Source organism: Lepisma saccharinum, chromosome 14 (assembly GCF_977018435.1).
Source record: "Lepisma saccharinum chromosome 14, izLepSacc3.1, whole genome shotgun sequence".
Classification (NCBI taxonomy): Eukaryota; Metazoa; Arthropoda; class Insecta; order Zygentoma; family Lepismatidae; genus Lepisma; species Lepisma saccharinum.
The window spans coordinates 46,086,163-46,109,842 of record NC_139242.1 but is presented as its reverse complement, the minus strand read 5'-3'; the positions used below and the strand labels follow the sequence as shown (position 1 = coordinate 46,109,842).

The 23,680-nt window shown below is 37.7% G+C and overlaps 1 protein-coding gene across 2 annotated transcripts in view; it reads right to left on the bottom strand.

Moving 5' to 3' along the window:
- Window positions 1–974: 974 nt before the first annotated feature.
- Window positions 975–23,680, bottom strand: part of Tbc1d8-9 (TBC1 domain family member 8/9) — a 61,254-nt gene continuing 38,548 nt past the window's right edge. The window contains exons 15-22 of one of the 2 annotated variants that reach the window (XM_083135519.1): window positions 22,176–22,331; window positions 19,355–19,540; window positions 17,218–17,415; window positions 13,715–13,874; window positions 7,116–7,286; window positions 5,159–5,347; window positions 4,243–4,370; window positions 975–2,198 (exon numbers count right to left, since the gene is read on the bottom strand). In XM_083135519.1, the coding sequence (XP_082991645.1) occupies window positions 1,866–2,198; window positions 4,243–4,370; window positions 5,159–5,347; window positions 7,116–7,286; window positions 13,715–13,874; window positions 17,218–17,415; window positions 19,355–19,540; window positions 22,176–22,331 (1,521 nt within the window). In that variant the 3' untranslated portion in view covers window positions 975–1,865. Of the gene's footprint in view, window positions 2,199–4,242; window positions 4,371–5,158; window positions 5,351–7,115; window positions 7,287–13,714; window positions 13,875–17,217; window positions 17,416–19,354; window positions 19,541–22,175; window positions 22,332–23,680 lie in introns of both variants that reach the window. The other variant, XM_083135518.1, reaches the window with a different exon arrangement.

Here is a 23,680-nt window from a genome sequence, read left to right as displayed (position 1 = left end):
AGCTAGAATTTTCATACATTTGGAATTCTGAAACTTGAGTGAAACAGGATTTATTCTCAGAATCGTAGCCCACCCGCGACCCCTCCATTATCACTTCTGCTGTCATCTTTCCAGTGTTGCTCCCGCGTCACAAGGAATATAGACTGAAGATTCCCTTATGATTGTCCCAAAATTCCCTTTCCAGCTTTTAAATTCCCTATCCGATAAAGTTGAAAATCCCCCTTGATAGGAGTTCAAACCTAGGATCTCCAGTTTCGTAGCGGATTACGTTCGCGATTGAGGTTACAATCCATGCACCAGCCTAAGTTTTTAAAAAGAATAACTCGTTCCACACTTTTCAAAATTCCAAAAATTTAATTTTAAAGTCAAACAACAAAAGCTTTATGACTAAAATTTCCATCTAACTTTTAAAGCTTTTCTCTTGAAGGTATCTAAAGTTTAATGACGAAGTATAATAATTGTGCATTTCAGTACACACTGTATGAAACGTAAAAAAAACAAAAAGAAACTTGTGCTGGATATTCACTCATCTGCTGGATTGAGTAAGCCCCATCAAGGATATAACAATAATATAATAATGATTATTATTAGTATTATTATTATGGAATAAAATTGTTTTATTATTATGAAATTTTAATTATTATTGTACAATTATTGTTATTATTTCTATTATTCAAAATTCTGGCGACGCACATGGGAACAATTATGGATGAACCTCCCCCGAAATTTTTTCCTGCCTACGGCCAAGCACAGGGGCATCCAAATTCATCATTGTGTAAAATTTTGATGTTCTTCCTTCTAAACATTAACAATTTATTTTTAACACCTCCGTCACTAATTTGTAATAAAAAAACAATTCTGACACTTCAGACTATTTTAAAGTAGTCTGATGACAAGATCTAAAACTTCATTCATACTGGTACATACATGGATAATTATGCATTTGGTATAAATTTGTTAAAATTAACAAGCAATGCATTTTCCTTTTTATTTACCATTTGGTACAACAGCAAGATGTACCTTTCTTACAGATATTTATGTATCAAATCACATACTATCACAATACAAATATAAAATATCACATAATTAAACAAGATATAAAACTAATATAAAGCAAAACAACATAATATGCACTCCTACAACAACTAAAAGGAATGATTAATTAAAGTATCTATTTAAGTCAGAATGAAAAGTTTAAAAATATATTCATGCATATTTCGGTTAATACTTAGGATAAAAATAATCAGTCCTTTGGTTAGGGTGCAAAATTAATTAAATGGGAATAATAATTATACATGACGATAGATTCAATGAAAACAGCATGATTAAAAGTAGTGAAAATGTTACAAAAATTAATATTTTTACTTTTATAGACAAGTTTTTGCACTCCTAAATGCTTTGAAAAGATTAGGCAAAAACAAAATACACACACAAATTACAATATAAAGTTTATTTTATTCGGTTCTCATCACCTTCTTGCCTTTTAGGAATCTAGGCACAACTGAACATTTTTTAAAATTGTCTTACACAATGGCAGGATACTTTTTTTTTAATGATCTATTTACATTATTTATTCCTAGACTTATGGGAACACCAAAAATATAAGATTTCTTGTTTTAATATTAAAAAATCTGCAGCTTTATAAATATACTTTTTCCCCCTAGTTCATATAATACATTTTGTACAATTAATCTTAAAATCCTATAGAATGCTGCTAGCAAAAAAATACACAACCAAGGCTGACATTTTCTTTGTGAAACTGGTAGGCCATTGGCAATATTATTCTTTTTGAAAGTCTTAACATATCACACAGATATCCCATTCTTATGTATATAATTATGGCTCATCCCATTATTATAAATATTCTAAGATTTATTGTTAAAATGAGGCAAGGAGGAATTACCGGATAGGGATTGGACACGAGTGAATCGTGAACTACGGAACTTCTCGATTGCTTCCGAGAGGTTTGCTTTCTTTTCAAAGAACTCTACCAATGGAGGTTCTGTGAGGACAGATGCAAGAAACTGTTCCACTGAAATGAACCATTGCAAATCGATGTTGCTTCCTTTCGCTGACTGCTGCTTCCCAGAGGAAGAGTTGGCTTTGGAACCGATCGAATCGCTTTCGGAGCCACTTTCCTGTAATCTCTCGGTGTCTGAATTCCCATTGTTGTCAGGTGGAACCGGTTCCTCCATGGTCTGCAAATGAAAAATCTTATCAGCTTGGGTGCAAAATGCATGATCCCTACTATCATGCTACGAAAGAATATTGTTCACAAATTAACATGGGCCTCATATTCTGTTTTATAGGCAAAAAAAAAGTGGAATTTTTAATGTGGAAAAATAAAAACATGCTTGAAAATATTATTCTTTGAAATTTTAAAGTCATTTTTGATTCAAGGTAAAAAAGTAAAATTTTAAATTATTGCCCAAGATCAGTAGTTGGCTTGTGCTGTCAACCCCAAATCATGGAGCCAATAACCATCATATTTTTTTAAAAGATTCTCTACCCTGAAGATGAGAGTAACGATAGCTGTTTTTTGTTTGCATTTGATTATTTCCAACATGTTTTCCACATCTTTCTTTTAGTCATTAAAATTAGTGGGTGAGTATTCCACCCCAATTATAAGCAATTTACCAGTGTTGTGCTTTAAAATATTCTAGAATTACATCACAATATAAAAATACCTGTTATGTAATCACAAAATATAGTTTTGTTCACATAATGATTGGAAACTTCAAATTTTACATAACTTCCAGGATAATTAGATTCCACAAAAGCATCATGTGTAATTTTTGCGTACCCAGCGAACATTCAAAACTCCAGAAAACTATCAGCTGGTATTGAATAAAATTCAACAAACAGTTTCTGCCAAAACATCAAGATCTGTATCGGGTCAGCCCTACTCTCAATTCTTTGCAAGCTGAATACTATTTTACCAAATGTCCATCTGGACTAATTTCTCAGGAGAGCTGATTAAAGTTTGATTTCTGTGGATTTGGAATTCACTACAAGATTTGAATACACATTTTACTATTGTTGATAGTTCATGCCACCTAACAACCAGATACATTGCTTCGGAATGTGACACGTTAACATGTGCAGAAGACGTTAACGTCATCAACTCATCTCCGACAAAACAGCATTCAGCCGGCGACATGTCGAATCTATAAGAATGAGCTGAAAAATAGAACCACGATAGTAGGAGCTTTTCTCAAGGTAGGATTAAATATGTCTGTCCTGAAGTTTTCAGATGGTATGAGGGTCATTCGGAAAATGACCGTCGTTGTGGTGTGGTGGTAGTAGTAGTGGGCAGAGTGCAACCATTGTTACGTCACGCAATCTGTGATTCAGTAAGCTTCCAGCTGTGCTAGTGAGAGCATCGTAGTGCTGCGTGTGTGCTGGTTATAACGTCACAAAATTTGTGCTGCCATCGAAAATCCCGCCAAATGCGAGATACGTCGAGTGATAAGATTTCTTTGGGTAAAAATTCATGAAACGTGGTACGACAATCACTTCTGAAGTTTACTGTAACACTTTGCAGAAACTGAGAAGAGCCATCCAGAAGAAACGTCGTGGTCTGCTGACACCTGGGGTTGGGGTTGTGTTTGTGCATGACAACGCTCGCCCTCACACTGCTCGGCGAACACAAGACCTTTTGCACCAATTCAAATGGCACGTTTTTGATCATCCCCCGTACATCCCGAACTTGGCTCCTTCTGATTTCCATCTGTTCACTCACATGAAGAAGTGGCTTGGGGCACAGCACTTCGCTGACAATGAGGATCTTCAAAATGCTGTGACAGGTTGGTTGAATTCCCAGGTGGCTGAGTTTTATGCAGAAGGGATTGGTAAGTTAGTGAAACACTATGACAAGTGCTTGAATTTACATGGCGACTATGTTGAAAAATAGAGGACAGCTGTACCTTTCAGATGTAAAGTAAAAATTTGTTGCATCTATGCGGGTTTTTTATTTATACCCAAACGGCGGTTACTTTCCGAACGAGTCTCGTATTTCCCAAATCCATTTTCTTTTTCTGCAACACAAAAACCTTATTCATTCCATGGTCAATTAATAGCTCTCATCAGACCCGAATGTCAGTTTTAGAAAGAACCTTGTAAGCCACACGTAAGTAAAATTTGTGTTTTGTCTTTATCTCTAATCAAATTCGGTTAGCAACTGAGGAAACATTACAAATCACACCCCCATGAAAAATTAAAAGCAACAAACACAGCACCTACCTGAGGTGTTGATGGTGTGGTAACTTCTGATGTTGACCTATCCATTGCAGCAACTAAGCTATCTATGGATTCATCCTTATCTGTGTGGAATCTCTTCCCCACATCGCCAAGCTGGAGGAGCAGGGTGCCTAAAAACATCATCCTGGATTCAGACCATGCTCGAGAATAACTACTTTCACCTACTATCTGGCAACATGACAAAGTGCATTTCGTGGAAAACAATGGTGGTGAGTGGTTAAATGAAATTAACTGTTTGGTGCATCAACATTTTAACCACTTTTTGGGAACCGCATACAAATGACGGTAACATTAAAGATGAATGGAGTTGACCTCTGTGGCAGAGTGGTTAGTGCAGCATGCTACGATGACAAGAGGTCCCAGGTTTGAATCCTGGCTTGGGCATGAGTGTTCTTTGTATACCTTCATCAATTTAACAAATCACTGATCCTCATGATTAACCAAAAGTGGTCAAATAAACCAAATCAAAACTAATTTCTTTAAGTCCACTTTATGCACAGGTCGGCTAATAAGGACTGGACGTATATTTTAAAGTAAGATCCGAAACACTGTGCAATGTGCATTCATCAGATATCGAACCCAGGACCCCTTGATTACACGATGATGGCTTTACCATTATGCCATTGGGAAGGCAGGTTATTACTGATTAGACAACTCTTGAAAAAGACACATGAAATGTGTCCAAATGTTGAATATTAAAAAGATTTAGCCACCAAAAAGAAAAGGGCAATTTTTACTAGTTCTAATATCTCTTAATTTTTTCATCATATATCACAAGAACAGATGTGAAATAAGGAAACCGTGAAACTCGCACATTGCAGACTCTTTACAAATAGATTGGTAACATGGATGGCCTGTTTTTCTCACTGTGTACAGAGTGCTAACATCTACAACTTACCAACTTTGGTTATGGAATGGTACATTTGTTGATCATCTGGTTGTGCCTGGAACATATCATACAACGTCTTCCACAGCATAATGAAATGGGGCTGTGGCATTCGAGGCATAGATTTCAGATCTAATCTGCTGTCTTGGCAATCCACAAGCAGCCTGAGACTTGCACTGCTCTGGGTCTCGCTAGACATATCTGCTGCAAGTAAGAATCAATAGGTCAGGATAATGAAAGCACGTAAAGAAGGAAAAAAACCGGATTAAGAAAACATAATTGCTGTGCATGTTAAATCTGGTTCGTAATTTGTGAATAAGAAGAGCATGGTTTATTTTGTCAAAGGTGTTTGAAATGTCCTTTGATAATGCACTGAGAGAGAGGTAGTGTTCCGTTGGGGAGGGATTCAGATGAATGTCAGTAAACAGGAGCGTGAGGAACAGGAAGTGACAGTAGCTGGCAAGGATTGTTGACTTACCTCGAGGGTGCGAGTCATATTGTGATTACATGTTAATTACATATAATCTGAGGGACTGTCACAGGCTTTTACCCAGTACCCTTTATACCGAACACAGAAATTGTTTAAATGATGTAGTGGAAACCAATCATTGCACAGTATGTTGACCATGATGGGGAGGGCAGAGCATTTAGGATGATAGGTTGGAAGAGGAAGGAAGTACAGTAGACTCGCGATTATCCGAGCTAATTGGGACAAAGATTACCTCAGATACGGAAAAACTCTGATAATACGGAGATAATGTGCTAATAGGTCGTGAATGACGAAACAACACTTAAAACTGTATAGTAATTATTTATTACTAGTACAACATAAATGAGAAGATTACGTTTTCCGTTTAGAATAGGCCTACACAGACTTAAACACCACCGTAACAATCGGATACACCGACAATGTAACTAACACGTGCAGCGCGGACGGTGACTCCATAAACGAACAGAGGGGTGCATTATGAAGCGCGATGTTTTCCAACCACTCCCTTGATTAACCCGGAGCTTCGGTTAATCGCGAGTCTACTGTATTCATGGCCTTCACTAAGGTACCAACCCCTGCATTTGCCTGCTGAAGGAAACTATGGATCAACCTGTCAGGATAACAGGTCTCAGGAAACTAACCTCCACAAGGAAAATAACTCACTATTCCTCATCAAATTTGTATATTTTATAGGCTAATGCTACCATGACTACTTTAGCATAAATTGATGCAAACAATGGAGCCTTAAGCAAAGAATGACCAAAGGACACTACAAAGTGTAAAAAGTAAAGCACTAAGAATTATATCTGGTGTCGATCGATTTGTCACCAACATGCAAATTTGCGAAATACTGTACCAAAAAATGTTGCATGACTACATGCAACGTGAAAGGATAATATTTTGGGCAAAACTGCCAAATATCAACCCAACCATCAACAACATCGGTCAAAGGGAACCTAGAAGGTGGATTTATAAAATGCCGAGTCTAGATTAACTTAAAATTAACAAATATACAAAGCAGTCACATAAGATAAATCATACCGCATCTGGCTTAATGTAACATAGTTGGACAATATTCAGACTGGTGGCCGTCACAATTTCAGGTTCAATATACAACAAATAAATTGAGTAAACTATTTAGGACAAGGGCAAAAGAAATATAAAAGCAAATATATGTAATAGAAAGAAATGATCAGGTCTAGCTACTTCTTAATTCTAGTATAACTCCTGCAATGTAATACTATTGGCATGACAGAAGTGTGAAAGAGGGAAATACCAAAAACAAAGCAAACCAAGATGGGGTGGGGGGAAGGCTACAAATAATAAAACTAGTAGGCAAAGCAACTAATGTTGCCGAAACTTAACAAAAAGCAAACCTGCCATGATTACTCCCATCCTGTCCTAGCAAACAGTCACATAAGGTGTCTAAAAATGCAGCCCGAGATCTTAATGATGACAATCTGTGAAGATGTAACCTACCTCCTGTTATGGAAGCATTTTCATTGGTGGTTGATGCCTTGGACCTTTCATCCAAACTGTTCCCAAGGGTCGATGCTTCATTTTGGCTCGAGAGTGAACACAAAGAGCTCAGGCTTCTCTCCATGCTGTCAAAAAATTCAGTTGCTTCTGTTGCCACTTCAGTTGAATGTTCTGAAAGAGAAAAAAAAATCACGGGGCTTATTCCTTAAGTTATAACGAAATGCACAAAGCATCAATCACAGTGTTTTGTTTATAGAAAGTTTCCACATGGCACCAAGCGGAAGACATATCCTTCTGGCAGAAATAAACACTATTGTGGACATTCATGCTCATTTTAATTACATTTTAGGAACAGTTGAGGCAAACTCATCTTTTGCATGTTTCTTCATATTGCTCACGGTTCAATTATCTAGTCATATCATAAATTCTGTTACAAAGTTGTTAATGAACTACAGGCACAGTGAGCAAGCTAAGGTATTAATATTTGGATGTTACAAAGGTACATGTCTTGCCAACACAGAGCACCAATCACTGTTCAAAATGGCCATCTCTGGTCATCGATCGCAGCACCCATGGTCTTGACGGGAAAGTACGCCACTGGCTTCACAAGAGAACGCTTCGGACTCGCAAGGTTTGGATGCCTCTTCCTACAGACCATGTCTTCCCAAAATGGACCACAACCTGTAGACCAATGGGCTGAGGTCGGAGCTGCTGGAGTAATGGAATCAGGCACATTCCTCTGAAGCCACTCCTGTGTGGTCTTTGCCTTGTGGGCTGGTGGTGAGTCCTGCTGCAAGCTCCATGGCTCATTGTTGAACATGATACGGGTCAACGATTTCACAAGTGGCTCCAACACTGTCGCTTGGTACACTTTTGCAGATGTTTTCACCCCATGTTCACAGAAGTGGAGGTCAGTTGTGCCATCGTACAAAACCCCCCACCAAACCATCACTGAGGCGGAATGATGGCCTCTGAGGATCCATGGCATGTTTTCACGAGCTTCCTGGGATGTCGAGGCATAACCACGGTCATTTTGACGATTGTAAGACTCTTCAATCGTGAAGATTTTTTGTCCGTGAAAAGGATTTTTGTTTTCTGCTCCCTCTGGACCTTAAGCTGTGGAGTGAGGAGTCCTAGATCACTTTGCAGCACACGCGACATCGACATTTTCAAAATGTTCAGTTCTCGAGCCATCACTGCTTGTTTCCTGAGAGGATTTCGTCGAATCTGCACCGCCACTGCTTTCACGAGCTTCTGGCTCCTCACTACAGTGCCTAGAATAACGTAGTGTGGAAAACGGCATGGTTCTGCGCTCTCTGGCTGGTTCCACTCGAAAATGATCTGCTAGAGGTGCTGGTGTTGACCCCGGTGCTTGGTGTTAGACTGCTTATAATGGAAGTAAATGGAGTTTTCGCTGCAACGTCTGATTCTTTTACATGAAGCATTTCTATGAATGTGATAATTGCTATGATATTTGGTACAGTGGTCGCGAAGATATTACCGAACATTCTAGACAGCCGACCACGTCCTGTTATCGTCATACTTTCGTTAATAATACGGGAGAAAAATACGCTTGGAATGTTCTTGGCAACTAAATTTTTGTGTATGAATTAGGTTTATTATTATTATCATCATCATCATCATTTCTTTTAAAGATATACACACTGAAGCATTTGTATTTTTGATATTTACTGTCTCTTTCCTTCCGCTTTAAACTAATCACAGCGATGATGATAATGATGATTGCATGAAACGACAAGGGGAACCCCACAAAACTTTCTTAGTGCCATCGACATGAGTGTAAGGCAACTTTCAAACCAATGGGACAAGCGACACGGGATGTTCACACTGTCACACTAGTGACACACACTTCCAGACTGTAAAATAGCATTCATTGCACATGAGGGTCCAAACAGCAAAGGACACGTTCATATGGCGTATTCGCGTGCTACTTGTTACTTCGGTCGGAAAGCTCCTTAAAGGAAGGGTGCTGAGACTGAAGCGACGTGCTACAGGGGGAGTTCCCAACTAAGTAACAAGCGACATGGTGCCTTCAGTCTATTAGCAAGCGTTGCTTGCGAACAACAGATAGGCGACACGATAAACCGCACATTACAACAACAGATCTAGGCGACACGATAAGCCACACGTGTCGCTTTGTCGCGTGTGCGTCGCTCAAACTGGGCCATTTCCTCAATAGCTTGCAACATGTTGCCGTGATTTTGTTGTTCGCGCATGCGCGATGCAATGAGAGAGATTGGGCATCAAAGCGACAAGCGGCACGCGACACTTATCGATTGAGGATTTCACCAACCGAACGCTTTCCTGTGCTTCCCGTCATGCCGCTACGATGTGAAATGTTACTCTTGATTGGCTCGTTTCCAAGCAACATGTGTCGCTTCGGTATGAAAGTTGCCTCGGACCGAAGGACCAGTGTCGCTTTGGTCTGAAATCCCCGTATCGTTTGTCGCGTGTCGCTTTGGTGTAAAATCTCCTTGAGGAAACCGTGCAGTCAGAGCTTGTGTCCCTACGGTTCAAAAGGCTGCATTGGTTATGGACTGCTCGCTTCAAAGCGACACTTGTGGTTTGTCGCCTCGGTATGAAATCTCTCTCAGGATACTATTTATATTCTAATAACAGAGAAATAAAACTCTAGTACACAATCCAACACCTGACGTCCGGAATCACTTTGCGATGTTTCTTCTTGTGTTACGCATGCCATTTATTTATTAATTTTATTTTACTTTTCTTTCCAAATTAATGCCATTTCGTGACTGCAAATCACTCCACAAATATAACTGTTTCCATCAATTCACTTACCGCCTTTCTAGACAAACAAATCTACACAATATATTCCAAAAACTAACTAAGCCGCATTACTTTCATAACAAAATTAGCACCTGGGTCGATCGCACTGCCATCTACTTGTCATCGTCTCGGGGAACCAGTTTCTTGGGTCGTTTTCCACACTACGTTATTCAAGGCGCTGTACTCCTCACGCTGCGAGGTCTACCTTTCCTGGGGCGGTCCTCAATTGTCCATGTGTCACAGTATCTGTTGATGGTCCGATGCATGAACATCCTGCTGATATTCAGCTTTTTGAAGGTGTTGAAAATGTCTGATGGTGATTTGCCAACTTTGTGCAGTGCGATTACTGCCACATGTTTCTCGTATACACCCCACTCCATTCGACTCGCAGTGAAATTCACCTTTCCGCTACCACAGCCAAACAAACAATGATACTTCTTGTTGTTTGATCCAACATTGCGGGGTTACCTTGCCAACCAGTGTTGCCATTCCCTGTCTAAACTTTGTAACAGAATTTATGATATGACTAGGTATATTGTAGTTTCTGAACTAGTGCAGTTTGAAGCCATCATACATGCTTATTGTCTGCAAGTACTGAACAAACCATCCTGTCTGAGCATTTCATGCGAAATCTTCACCCATCATGCAAAAATCGACTTAAGGAATGCCACAACTTGTGAACGGTCAATGACGATAATTCGTGTAGCACGTTAAACTTGTGCAACTTTCAGAACATGGCCAAAGATTACTACAAAGCAGGAATATTTTTTCTTGTATGTATGCATTGCTTGCAGTGTAGAATTAATTCTCTTGTAGTCTACAGTTATTATATTCCATCATTGTTATAACTCGATCTTTAATCAAACTAAAAATAAATGTCTGATGAAGGGAGCGTGTGTTCTCCTGAAACGTCACAACAAAAAACTGCTTTTTAAGCTTGTAATAACCGTAGACTACAAGAGAAATAAAGCAGGAATAACAAAAAATCCTGTTGACTGAGTTCAGATTTCCAACTACTCTGGTATTGGTGTTGAAAGCAACAGATTATAAAGATAATGAACATTCAGATATTCTGGGTAACAGAAAACTGGATAATGCATATGTATATCTAGATAGTAGAATGATGGATAATAATTATTCAATGTATGGATTTCTGAAATTTAGATAAAATTTATGAATATAATATCCAGATTTTGCCATTCCTGCTACAAAGTAATCTAAAGATTATGAAATTTCCTTCCGTATCGGAACTTAAATACTGTACTGAAAATTCACCATGCTAATCAGTTGTTTTTTTCCTCTAAAAAACATTGTTATTATATTTAAAGTACCTGCATGATTAGTAAAAAAAAAGTTTGGATGTTTTGAATATCACTGATATAATACTCGACCATTCTATATGTTTTTGTTCTTCTTAAAGGTTCGCATCATTCTACATATGTGTATGTATCACTGATAAATATGTCTGAATACATTGCTTCATTTTACTCCCGTAAACGAACAATCAAAATCTGACAAAAATAACTTCAGATTCTTGAAACACTAAACTACGAAGCATTATAAATGTCAGTTTAGCTTGTGAAGTTTAAACTTCCTACTAGATTCGATGCTTCTGAGGCAGACTTGCATGGTGATGCTTTCCGAAATAACACAACAGATTGTATGAATAAAAATAAGCAACTACCATCATCTTGACTTTTTGCAGCATGTGGCGCTTTGCATGAATAAAATAATAAACAAGATCATATTCTCTGCCAAGTAGATGCTTATACAGAGCAATCTCAGATGTAACACACACACAATTTAGAAGCAGTTTCATTTATATTTTATTTCTTTGTATATGATTTATGAAATATAGCAGTCTTTCTTTTTGCATAGCAAAATTTCTTCAAGTGTATTCTGCCAGCACTACAAATCTGGATGTTCTGAATCAAAGTTAGTACTTGATGAGTTAATATTTACAGACAAATTTTAGTTTAGAAACACATGTATTGTATATTTGCAATCTAAAGATGTCCTAATTTTTTACAAATTTACAGCATATTGCTCTTCACTGATATATAATTTTGACCAAGGTTGACATTTTTCTGGATTTGCTCTATATGCACACATGTATGTATGTTGCCAGGTCAAAAAATAGTTGCATATGAACACATGTTAAGTTGTATCTCACCCACTCATTTTTAATAATATGATACCAGGTCTACCATGATGAGTAGGAATCTTCATCTTTACTGTTACTGTTCACAAAATGACTACCACAGTAGCAAGAACACCAGAGTGAAGAGCAGGGTTGTTAAAGGTTCAGGAACCCGTCAATTCTAATGGGTTCTATTGGGTTCCCCAACAGAACTGGAACCTTTTTCTCACACAATTTAAATTCGGTCCAAGTTGTGTGTTGTTTCATTTCATTACAGAACTTTGACTGTATTTAAATTGATTCGGAAAAAAAGGTTCCTGGACTGTATTTAAATTGATCCGGAAAAAAAGGTTCCTGGACTGTATTTAAATTGATCCAGAAAAAAAAGGTTCCTGGACTGTATTTAAATTGATCCGGAAAAGAAGGTTCCTGGACCATATTTAAATTGATCCAGAAAAAAAGGTTCCTGGACTGTATTTAAATTGATCCAGAAAAAAAAAGGTTCCTGGACTGTATTTAAATTGATCCGGAAAAGAAGGTTCCTGGACCATATTTAAATTGATCCAGAAAAAAAGGTTCCTGGACTGTATTTAAATTGATCCAGAAAAAAAAAGGTTCCTGGACTGTATTTAAATTGATCCGGAAAAGAAGGTTCCTGGACCATATTTAAATTGATCCAGAAAAAAAGGTTCCTGGACTGTATTTAAATTGATCCAGAAAAAAAGGTTCCTGGACTGTATTTAAATTGATCCGGAAAAGAAGGTTCCTGGACCATATTTAAATTGATCCAGAAAAAAAGGTTCCTGGACTGTATTTAAATTGATCCAGAAAAAAAAAGGTTCCTGGACTGTATTTAAATTGATCCGGAAAAGAAGGTTCCTGGACCATATTTAAATTGATCCAGAAAAAAAGGTTCCTGGACTGTATTTAAATTGATCCAGAAAAAAAAAGGTTCCTGGACTGTATTTAAATTGATCCGGAAAAGAAGGTTCCTGGACCATATTTAAATTGATCCAGAAAAAAAGGTTCCTGGACTGTATTTAAATTGATCCAGAAAAAAAAAGGTTCCTGGACTGTATTTAAATTGATCCGGAAAAGAAGGTTCCTGGACCATATTTAAATTGATCCAGAAAAAAAGGTTCCTGGACTGTATTTAAATTGATCCAGAAAAAAAAGGTTCCTGGACTGTATTTAAATTGATCCGGAAAAGAAGGTTCCTGGACCATATTTAAATTGATCCAGAAAAAAAGGTTCCTGGACTGTATTTAAATTGATCCAGAAAAAAAGGTTTCTGGACTGTAAATTGGTCCAGAAAAAAAAGGTTCCTGGACTGTATTTAAATTGATCCAGAAAAAAAGGTTCCTGGACTGTAAATTGATCCAGAAAAAAAAGGTTCCTGGACCAAATTTTAATTGATTCCTGGACTGGATTTAAATTGATCCAGAAAAGAAGGTTCCTGGACCGAATTGAAATACTTTACAGATAAAAAGGTTCTTTACAGTCCAGAACCCACTTACACTTGCTGATTTTCTCTCCTGGATCGGAATTGAATTTATTTAAAATTCCTGGAACTTTTAACAACCCTGGTGAAGAGGTTAACCTAATAATGCAGGGGCTTTCTTATCGGTCTACAGAAAAGTAACTGCATTACCTGACTGAGGACTATCCACTTCAGATGCACTGAGAAGAGGTGGTAGGTGAAGGATATACAATAACTTCAGTCTCTGGGTTAAATCTGCAGAGCTAGTCATTCCCAGTGCACAAACTATCTCCCTGAAATTCATCTGTCCATCTTGATTTTCATCAAGCAGCTGAGAATAAATTAATTAGAGTAGAGTTTAATGTTCTGGAAAACATGTTACTTATCTTAAAGACATGTTTTATTTGTTAAAAAAACTGAGGTTAATAGTTTTTCTTGTATGTATGCATTGCTTGCATTGTAGAATTATTTTCCTGTAGTTTACGGTTATTACAAGCATAAGAAAACAATTTTTCGTTGTCATGTCATGTCAGCTCACATCATCGAAGAGAAGCATTTGATTAAAAAGAGAAGGGTTTTAAAAAGATTGACGGGAAACAGAGTTGAATGTCTGGGAAGATTCGTTCATTGTGGAAGAATAAATTAAATAATGAAAATGGTAACATAAATCCAGTATGGAGTTTTCTTTTTCACAAATGGAGTAAGCACCATCTTTAAAATTTAATGTAACAGAAAAAATCAAGAGACTTTGTGAAAACAATGATGAATTTGAATTACCTGATGATATTGGGGATTCATAATTTTAAATAATAAAATAATGTGATCAATTTTTTTTTATCTGAAATAAAAATAAAACAGACTGCTTCTTTTCACACTTAAGTTGCTATATTACAACAATGTAACACTGACAACATCCATTGTATAACGGATTATTTTTGTTTAAAAAATTGCTAACCATTAGGGACATTGAATTTTCGCGATGCGCAAAATCGCGAAATGTGAAAAAAAGATTCAATTTTGAATATTCTGCAAGTAACTACACCCCCAATGATGAAATATGCATGAGTTTTATTCGCGAAGTAACGCAAAATGTGTGTTTTTCCATGAAATGAACGCTTTTTCGCGAAATAACCGTGAAATATCATCAAATTAAGTAGGAAACATGCAAAAACCGGCAATCGAGGTTGCGTGCGCAAACTGTTGATTTGTATCGAAACGTTTGCTTAAAGTTTCCTACCACTAGCAGCTGAAGAATGTTTTATCTTCGATCACATCAGGAAGATGCTGCAAATTGGGATTTCCCATGCACATAATCTCAGTTCGAAAACTTCGTTCCCTGTCAAGCTGCATTCCTTTCTTCCCCCGAATGTCTACTCAACTTCGAGTTTCATTGAACTTGCTAGCTGTAGCAGCGATAAGATTAGTCTGTTCCCGCACATCAAGGGAAACAATGGTGCCATTGGTGTTCAGTCATGAATGAATTTTGTTTATCATTATGTGATTTTTAACATGTGTTTGTGTATGTGCAGTAGTGATTATTTTATTTGTTGGACAGCAAGGATATCCTTTAAATACATACAATGAATAAATCACTTGAGATATGCAATTTAGAAATGAAGTGATTTTGTGTTGATGTTTTCTTTTTGGTTGGACAGCTAAGTACTTGTGCATGTGTACAGTATATAAAAATGAAGTAGTTTATCAATTTATAGCTCTTTTGTATGTTGTTTCCTCTCATAATGAAAAAGTGTGTGCAATTTTTTTTCACCGCTGGTATATACCGCTGATGTAACATTTTATTTACCGCTCTCCTCAGTTTTTATTTACCATAAATTTGTGTCCCTACTAACCATTGTTATAACTGTATCTTTAGTCAAAATGAAAATAAATGTCTGATGAAGGGAGTGTGTGTTCTCCTGAAACGTCACAGCAAAAAACTTGTAATAACCTTAAACTACAGGAAAATAACTGAGGTTAATTAAGGAATGGATAATTCTGTGTATAATAATATAGTAATAAATATCTGATTTTTACATTTACTTCACTGGTATATCTAGCACAATATTCCAAATGTTTCAAAGCTCTAGACTTTATCACAGGATGCATATAGCACCATGGCATGAAGGCACACTTAAGAGATGTAGGGGTAGGGCCCCCTCACATTCTCGATCTCGACCATTTTGGAGGTGCTGTGATTAGCACCATGCTCTGGTCACCTATATCCCAAAGGGTTGCCCCCAGGTATCCCTTTATTGGAGGCTGGGTGAGCCCCAGAGTTGCTTTAGGCTGGACAAGGGCTGGAAAAATTCCAACCTTAGATCACCCACCCTGCAAATCAAACCGGGGTCTCCCACATGGCAGTCAGACACCTGACTGACTAGACCACCATAGCTCTCGACAGGTGATGCAAAGAATAATTCTGGGTTTGATGCAGGTTGAAATCGATATTTTTGAAATCTTAATAAAAAAGGGCATAGTGTTCGTAATTAATTCAATACAGTGTGTTCTTGTATTGGGGAAAAAATTATGAACTATATACTTTAAGAACTTGGTTTCCTTGCAATACTTATAAAAGTCAAGAGGGATTAACTGCTATAAAATATAAAACTTACCAATATTGATAGTACGTATTCTACCAATCAGAATAAAATTACACAACTTCCATGAAGGGCAAACGTGGCTCATTAAAGCCCTTAATTAATGTAGATAACAAGTTACTGCAACGGGTATTTACCTTTGGAAAAGGAACTGTATATAGACAGACATTTGCTTTACAAAACCAGGATATGTGAATTATATGTTAATATTCATAAAAATTATAACAAAATTATACAATTTTACATTAAATTACAGGCTATTTAAAGATATACTGATATGCCTATATTAGTTGACACTGATTCAGTGCCAATCAATCTGTCTCGTTCCTACTCTCTCTCAGTGGCATGCCCAAGGGGGAGGGTCATAACCCCCCTTTTGATACAGTATTTCTGAAAAAAGAACGTTAAAGGCAGGAAAATATGGCAAAATGAGGACTGACTACTTAAAAAAGTACCCTCCCTTTCAAAAATCTTGAGCACGCCCCTGCTCTATCTCGTATATGAATAACTGCTTCTGCACAGTAGGATACATGTATATTGCAAGGCAAATTATCCATCACTATTTTCATTAATTTTTCTTTTACATGTTATGTGCTTTTAAGGAATGGATCACACCTATATTGTTTAATAAAACATAATGGAAAATCCTCAAATGTAAAATATACCATAATGGAAAATCCTCAAATGTAAAATATGACATAATGGAAAATCCTCAAATGTAAAATATGACATAATGGAAAATCCTCAAATGTGAAATAGAGCATAATGGAAAATCCTCAAATGTGAAATAGAGCATAATGGAAAATCCTCAAATGTAAAATAGAGCATAATGCAAAATCCTCAAACTTTACAGATTTTGATCAGATTTTCCACTATGTTCTATAAACAATTTAAGTGTTTCAAAATCAGTTCAATATTGACATTAGAATAAGTTCAAAAAATTATTGGTGAATACATCATAACCAGTGATATCCTGCTTTAACACACTAATACTAACGTTTTTCTAAAGTCTAAAACTGAATGGTAAAGATGGGTAGACAGAGAAGAGAGGGAAGAGCTCATGAAATCATTACATACCCTAAACAGTCTTGCTGAAAGAGATTCTGTCAAACTTCCCTGACCCCATGGAGAAAGCCCAGTGAACAACAGATGGAAAAACTCATAGTCGACCTGGTACACTTCATAGTATGGTTGGGTGGGGTCGTAGCGGTCAGTGGCTTCTGGTGATGACCTCTTTTGACTCATGACTTCTTCACGAACTAACGCAAGCAGATCCTTTAAACAAAAGGGATGTTAATTTAAAGCCTGGCTCACACCACATGCCAACATTGTACAACGGGAAGTCAAAAATTGTCCACACTTTCACCATAACTTTATTTAGGTTGGCTGCACTGCCTTCACCACTCACGTGCTAAAAACTGGTACTCTTGAGGGTATGTGGCCGAGGTTTGATCTTAATCGCTCCATTTGTCTTTCTTTTGTAACAGAGAAAACATGGCCACTCCGCTGGCAGTCTGCACAAAGGAATTACAGAGATCAGTAATCCGATTTCTCTGGTCTGAAGGTGTGTCAGGGGCTGAAATTCATTGCAGGCTTTCAGTACAATATAGGGACATAGAAGTGTGCATGAATGGTTCAAGAGGTTTAAAAAATGACCAGAGAAGCACCCATCTTGCACAGACTTTATGGAAGTGAAGCTTGACGTGGGATAATTTCATATGCAGAACCAAGACTAATTTTCAGAAAACATGCCACATCATCGGTTCATCAGAATATATCTCTCGAGCTTGTTGAATCTTTCCGATAATGGTGGAGGTTGATGGGCATCCGCTCCTGCTTCATGCTTGTCCAGCCATTTTTAAACCTCTCGATCCACGCATACACGCTTCTACACAGTAGAGCACAGTCCCCGTATTGTACTGAAAACCTGTGATTAATTTCAGCCCCTGACACCCTTCAGACCAGAGAAAACGGATCACTCATCTCTGTTCTTCCTCGGTGCAGACTGCCAGCAGAGCAGCCAAGCAGCCAAAGAAACATGGGGCAATTAAGATCAAACTTCGGCCACGTAACCACAAGAGTGCCACCTTTAAGCACATGGGAGCTGAAGGCACTGCGGCCAACCTAAAGAAAGTTATGGTAAAAGTGCAGATAATTTTAGACTTCTGCATGTAATATAATAAAAGAAGTACTCACCCTGCTATTCCATATTTTGCCACATTCACTTGACTTCTTCAGGGATAAGTTTTGAAAATGAAGCACTTATTATGTTGGCACCACGTAATGTAATCTCTCTCTGAAAAAGCCAATCGAAAGTGGCAAAACATTGAATAAGAACCTTATGATCTGCCAAGGTATTTTTCTCTTACATATAAAAGGGATGCAAGTTCACCACTGTCAAATCTGTTGACCTGATGCATACATGTAACAGGCTATTTTTATGTATAAAAGCAAAATAACTATTTGTAATTTGTAATCCTCTCAAGAAAATGTTCTTGAAATAATGTGTTTTCCATGTCATGCTTATAACACCTTTTATTAATTAAAAAATATATACAGTATATCTGTATATCCTAAAATCTTTTAAACTGCATGCTGGTTCTGAAACTTTTTAAGCATGGAGTTCATTTTTGCATATGGTACACATTTATCAATTCTGTTGAAATGCACTTAAAAAATTAAAAGAAAAACCTCCATTGTATTCTATAATATATATTCTTTTTCCATACATGTACTGTGTGTAGTTCTATTGAAAAAAAGTAACACTTCCATAAGTGACCATACAAAATGCCTCCTAGCCCCAAGACCCGCAAATCTCCCTTTCATTCAACTTTTGAGCTGTGATGAAAACCGTACCCTTTGTCCTTAATATTAGAACAACTCTATCTGGAGAGGTGAAATACTTTCTTTGTATGCAATATTTTGTATTTGTATCATTTCAATTTTATGATGAGGAAGATTAGGAAACTGAAATAAGTACTGCAAACCACATAGAACTTAATTCGTTACCTACAGATAAACTTTCAGATTTTTTTATTATTGGTACAGTGAAAGACACTTCTGTGTCCATGACTGTACATGTTTGTTTTCCTGTTCGAGCCTCAGAACAAGCTTCTGAATGTTAGTAAATCTCTCTAGAATGCAATATGTTTAGTTGAAACAAAAAATAATCTTGTAATAATAGGTTTGTTCCAAGTTTTAACTCGTGTGTTACCTGAAGCTCTTCAGTTGAGAAATAGCCATCCGTGACAACACTTCTGACTATGTTTCTTGATATTCCATCTTCCAAGGACTGGACCACACGCAGGCGATGCTTCAAGCGAAGACGTTCAATCGTTCCAGAAGACAGAAATCCATATCGGCTGTATGCTTCGTATATAAGAGACTGAACAGATATGCTCTGAGGAAAAATAGAACTGCATGTTAAAAACTTTCTGCCATAAAAAAATAAATTATAACAACCTGTAGAGTCAGGATAAAAATTAATTTATTCATATTTTTCAAAATGAGAAACGCGATAGTAAATAATTACAGAGAAACTTAGTACTCATGATTTCCGGCAGGGGCCACCAAAATTAATATAACAAATTAAAAAAACAATCTTCGCGGAAACCGTGAGTACTAGGTTTCTCTGTAATTAATAATACATTTATATTTACACAAAGTGATAAAGAAATCTCTTCAGAAACTAAAGTCTGTAAAATCCTGATTGCAAAGCAGTTTAAGAACAATAAATTCCTCTGGTGCAATACTCAAGTCAAGTTGCCCAGTAATACTTATGTCAGTAAATGTTAAACTTTTCGCATATCAGCATCCATAATATTTGCATTAACACGTTGCAAAATGTACCAACTCAAATCCTGCATAAGAGTGCCCAAAATGGAAAACAAGATTTTTATTTTCTTATATTTTAACTTACGAGTAAGTGACAGTGTGGCTCAACCAGGTTTGGCATTATCTGCCAATGCTCTTATGACTGAGCTAACAAACTAATCTCTGGCCTCCCATGTTTTCCACAACTTTCCAGTTTCGAAAGCCAGAAAATAATGGTGATGGCACTTGATGCACTGACCATGTGTCACCCAATGAAAAAGCCACTCTGTCAGACACTGGCTCTTAGAGGTCTCTTGTGCTATGGTGTTTAGATCTCTGTGTAAGTTAACAGGCATTGAACATGAGAACACTAATGCCATCTCCCTGCAATTAAGTCAACTAATTCAAAATAGGTTACACAAGGAACTGGTTGAATCACAAATCTTCACCTAACTTTTCCAGGGTGGCCTCTCTAGGACCATGATGAAAATCAACTATAATACCCAGCTATCAAGGCGAATTTTTCTAAAGTTGAAGGGTACAAGCAGAAGTTTTCTCTATTTCAATCTATTACCACCTCTCACCACTCACACACATTAACACACAAATACAAGGGAACCAAAAAGGTTCTTGCCATTCTAGAGCAGTGATAAACAAAGAGTAATACAGTGGACGGTACATACCTTTAGGTTTCGAAGTAATCTCCATCAGCATCCAACACCTTTGCCAACGTTCCTGCAGCTGCACAATAAGTGGTGATAAAACTCGGCAGGCTTGGATGCAAAGAAGTCCGTGAGTACATTCCGCAGGTTTCCCTCATTTGCAAAGGATCTCCCACGGAGGTGGTTGTTGAGGGAATGAAACAGGTGGTAATCTGTTGGTGCAAGGTCTGGTGAATATGGTGGATGGCACAGTGTCTCCTAGCCAAGTTGCTGAAGGGTCTCCCGGGTCCTCTTTGCCACATGTGGCTTGGCATTGTCGTGCAGGAACAGCACACCCTTGCGATTCACCAATCCCGGCTCCTTCTGCTGCAATGCACGGTGCACCCTTTGCAACTGCTGAGAGTAGAGGTCAGCAGTGGTGGTCTGACCAGGTGGAAGGAGCTCGTAATGCACCACTTGCCGACAATTCCATCATACAAAGAGCATAACCTTTCATGGGTGCAGAGGTGGTCTTGAGGTGTGAGGAACAGGGTTACGTGGCAACAACCAATGTCTGGTACGCTTGGGAGTGTCATAGAGGACCCACTTTTCATCACCAGTGAGCAAGCAATCAAATATGGGTGTGTTCAAGTGCCGAGTGAGCAAGGACAAACAGGCTGTCACTCATTGTTCCTTGTTGGCTGCCGACAATGTGTGGGGTAACCACTTGCTTAACTTGTATGACTTCCCTATTCCATGCAGGTGTATTCTGACTGTTTCAGCGGAAACATGGAACCTTTCTGCAAGTTCATCACACGTTAGACCACTGTCCTCCTCGATGGCTGCTTTCAGGACCTCGTCATCCAACACATGTGGTCGTCCACTGCGAGGTTCATCCGAAAGGCTCACATCTCCTGAACGGAATTTCTGAAATCCAATGCCTGCAATGCGTTCGTTCACGGCATTCTCCCCAAATGCCTGGCAAATGTGCGCAACGTGCCTGTATTACTGACAGTCGATGGTCAGACTAACTCCCGATTGCTTGGCAGGCACGTGCGTCATTTCGTTTCCTCTCTGTGAGCGCATGATTAATGGGACGTCAAAAACGGCAAGAACATTTTTGGTTACCTTGTATATTGACAATATAAAGAGTCTGCGTGATTCCAATGTATCAAAAATTTTAAAATAAATTCAATTAAATGGTACATGTATTTAAAATATTTAATTTAAGGTGTGGACTTTAGATTTGCCAGTTCACATACTAAGACTCGAAATATGTCTAAAAAACAAGTCACAATGTTACGGGATATACTACTCTACAAAAAATTGTTAATTGTATAAAAATTTCAAACTCAAATTTACCTAATCAACTTCAAAATATTTTATCTTGCAATAATCTGCAAAGGACACTAACAAAGTAAACGGATTTAGAGAATTCTGTTTTATTTTCCACACAGCTTTCATTTCCTTCCTCGATAATAATAGAAGATAAACTGTTTTCATGTCTACGAAGAAAAAATCATGCAGAGTTCCCAGTGAGTAGCAAACCTGTTTTCAGTAAAAAATAATTATAAATATTACCTTTTTCGAATCGCCACCAGCTGTCTTCTCTCCATCCAATTCAGTTTCCTCGTTGTAAACTCCTTCCAGATAGTCTGTCAGTAACTGCATTGCTTCCCCATCATCATTACAACTCATCAGTTTATCTTGCATGAAATCAAGAATGGTTAGAGCCAACTGAAATTAAAAATTAAGAAATATTATGACTTTAAAAAGTAATACTTGGTGGCACAAAGGACTAAAACTATGTTTACGTAATTAACTCTGATAAACTTACTATTCATTTTTCCACATAAGTTTTTTTCAACGATCGATTTTATCACTCGTCTGATGGCTTCGTCAGGCGTGAACTATCTTGCTGCAGCTGACGTAATTCCTTCTTCTTCCGCTTGTACTTGTGGCGGCGCTAGTTGATGCAGCCCTTTCACTTCTTGTTGTTCTCGTGCGGGTGTAGAGCTTCCTTCTGTTGCCGCACCTCGGGGTTTTGGCACTGCACAAGAAGGTTCCAGATCTTGTCGTCTGCTTTCGAAGAACGGTGTTTGTTTGCGTGCACAGGCAGGCTTTTTTGTGAACGTTTAGGGTCTGTGCTTGGTTTCTTGTTGCAGGGGATGAGCAGGTTGGGTGGGTGCTTGTTGCGGGAGAAGAGCAGATTCCTGATGGTGGGAATCCAGGTTTTATTGAGGACCCCGGTATTGGTGTTGAGGTCGGCGAGCACAGTCACTATTGCGTAGGTTTCTTTTGAAAACCTTTCTAGTGCGGATTTTGCTTGCATGATTATTTTTGAAGAGCCTATGATGTGGTTTTCATCTACGAGGTGGCAAGAAAGGCCTGTTGTTCTTCTCAAGTCTGTGGTCAGCATCATGCTCCTTGAGCCTTTCATCAAGCCGGCACTATGTCATTCCTACATACTTGCCTCCACATGTGCAGATGACCATGTAGATGCCACTTCTTGCATTGGGGTCGGGTCACGCCTGACGAAGCCACCAGACGAGTGGCGAAATCGATCGCTGGAAAAACTTACGTGGAAAAATTAATAGTAAGTTTATCAGAGTTAATTACCTACCTCCGTAACTGCCAAACTGATATCTTTACATACAATATGTTTACATACAGGGTTCCCACGCAAACTCCAAATCCATTTTCCCTGAGATTTCCCTGAGTTTTCCAGAATCCTCATATTTTTTCCAAAGTATTGAATGCACATTAAATGACTACTATAATTTTACAATGGGCTCCTCCATTTTCCCTCATAGCTATACCATCCTCACTTTCTTTATTACTGTTGTTTTCTGATGCAAATAACAAAACTAGTTCAATAATAAAATAAAATTACACTTCTTTGCATGTAATTAAGAACAAAGATGACCAGTTTTCTAGAACTTTAAACAACTCTGAAACAATTTCTAACATATCTGATATAGAACATTGAAATATTTTCACACTTTTCATACATGTTTATAAATGGATACAATATCAATTAATCTGTAATGCGTACAATAATAGTTAACACAAACAAATTATTAGAA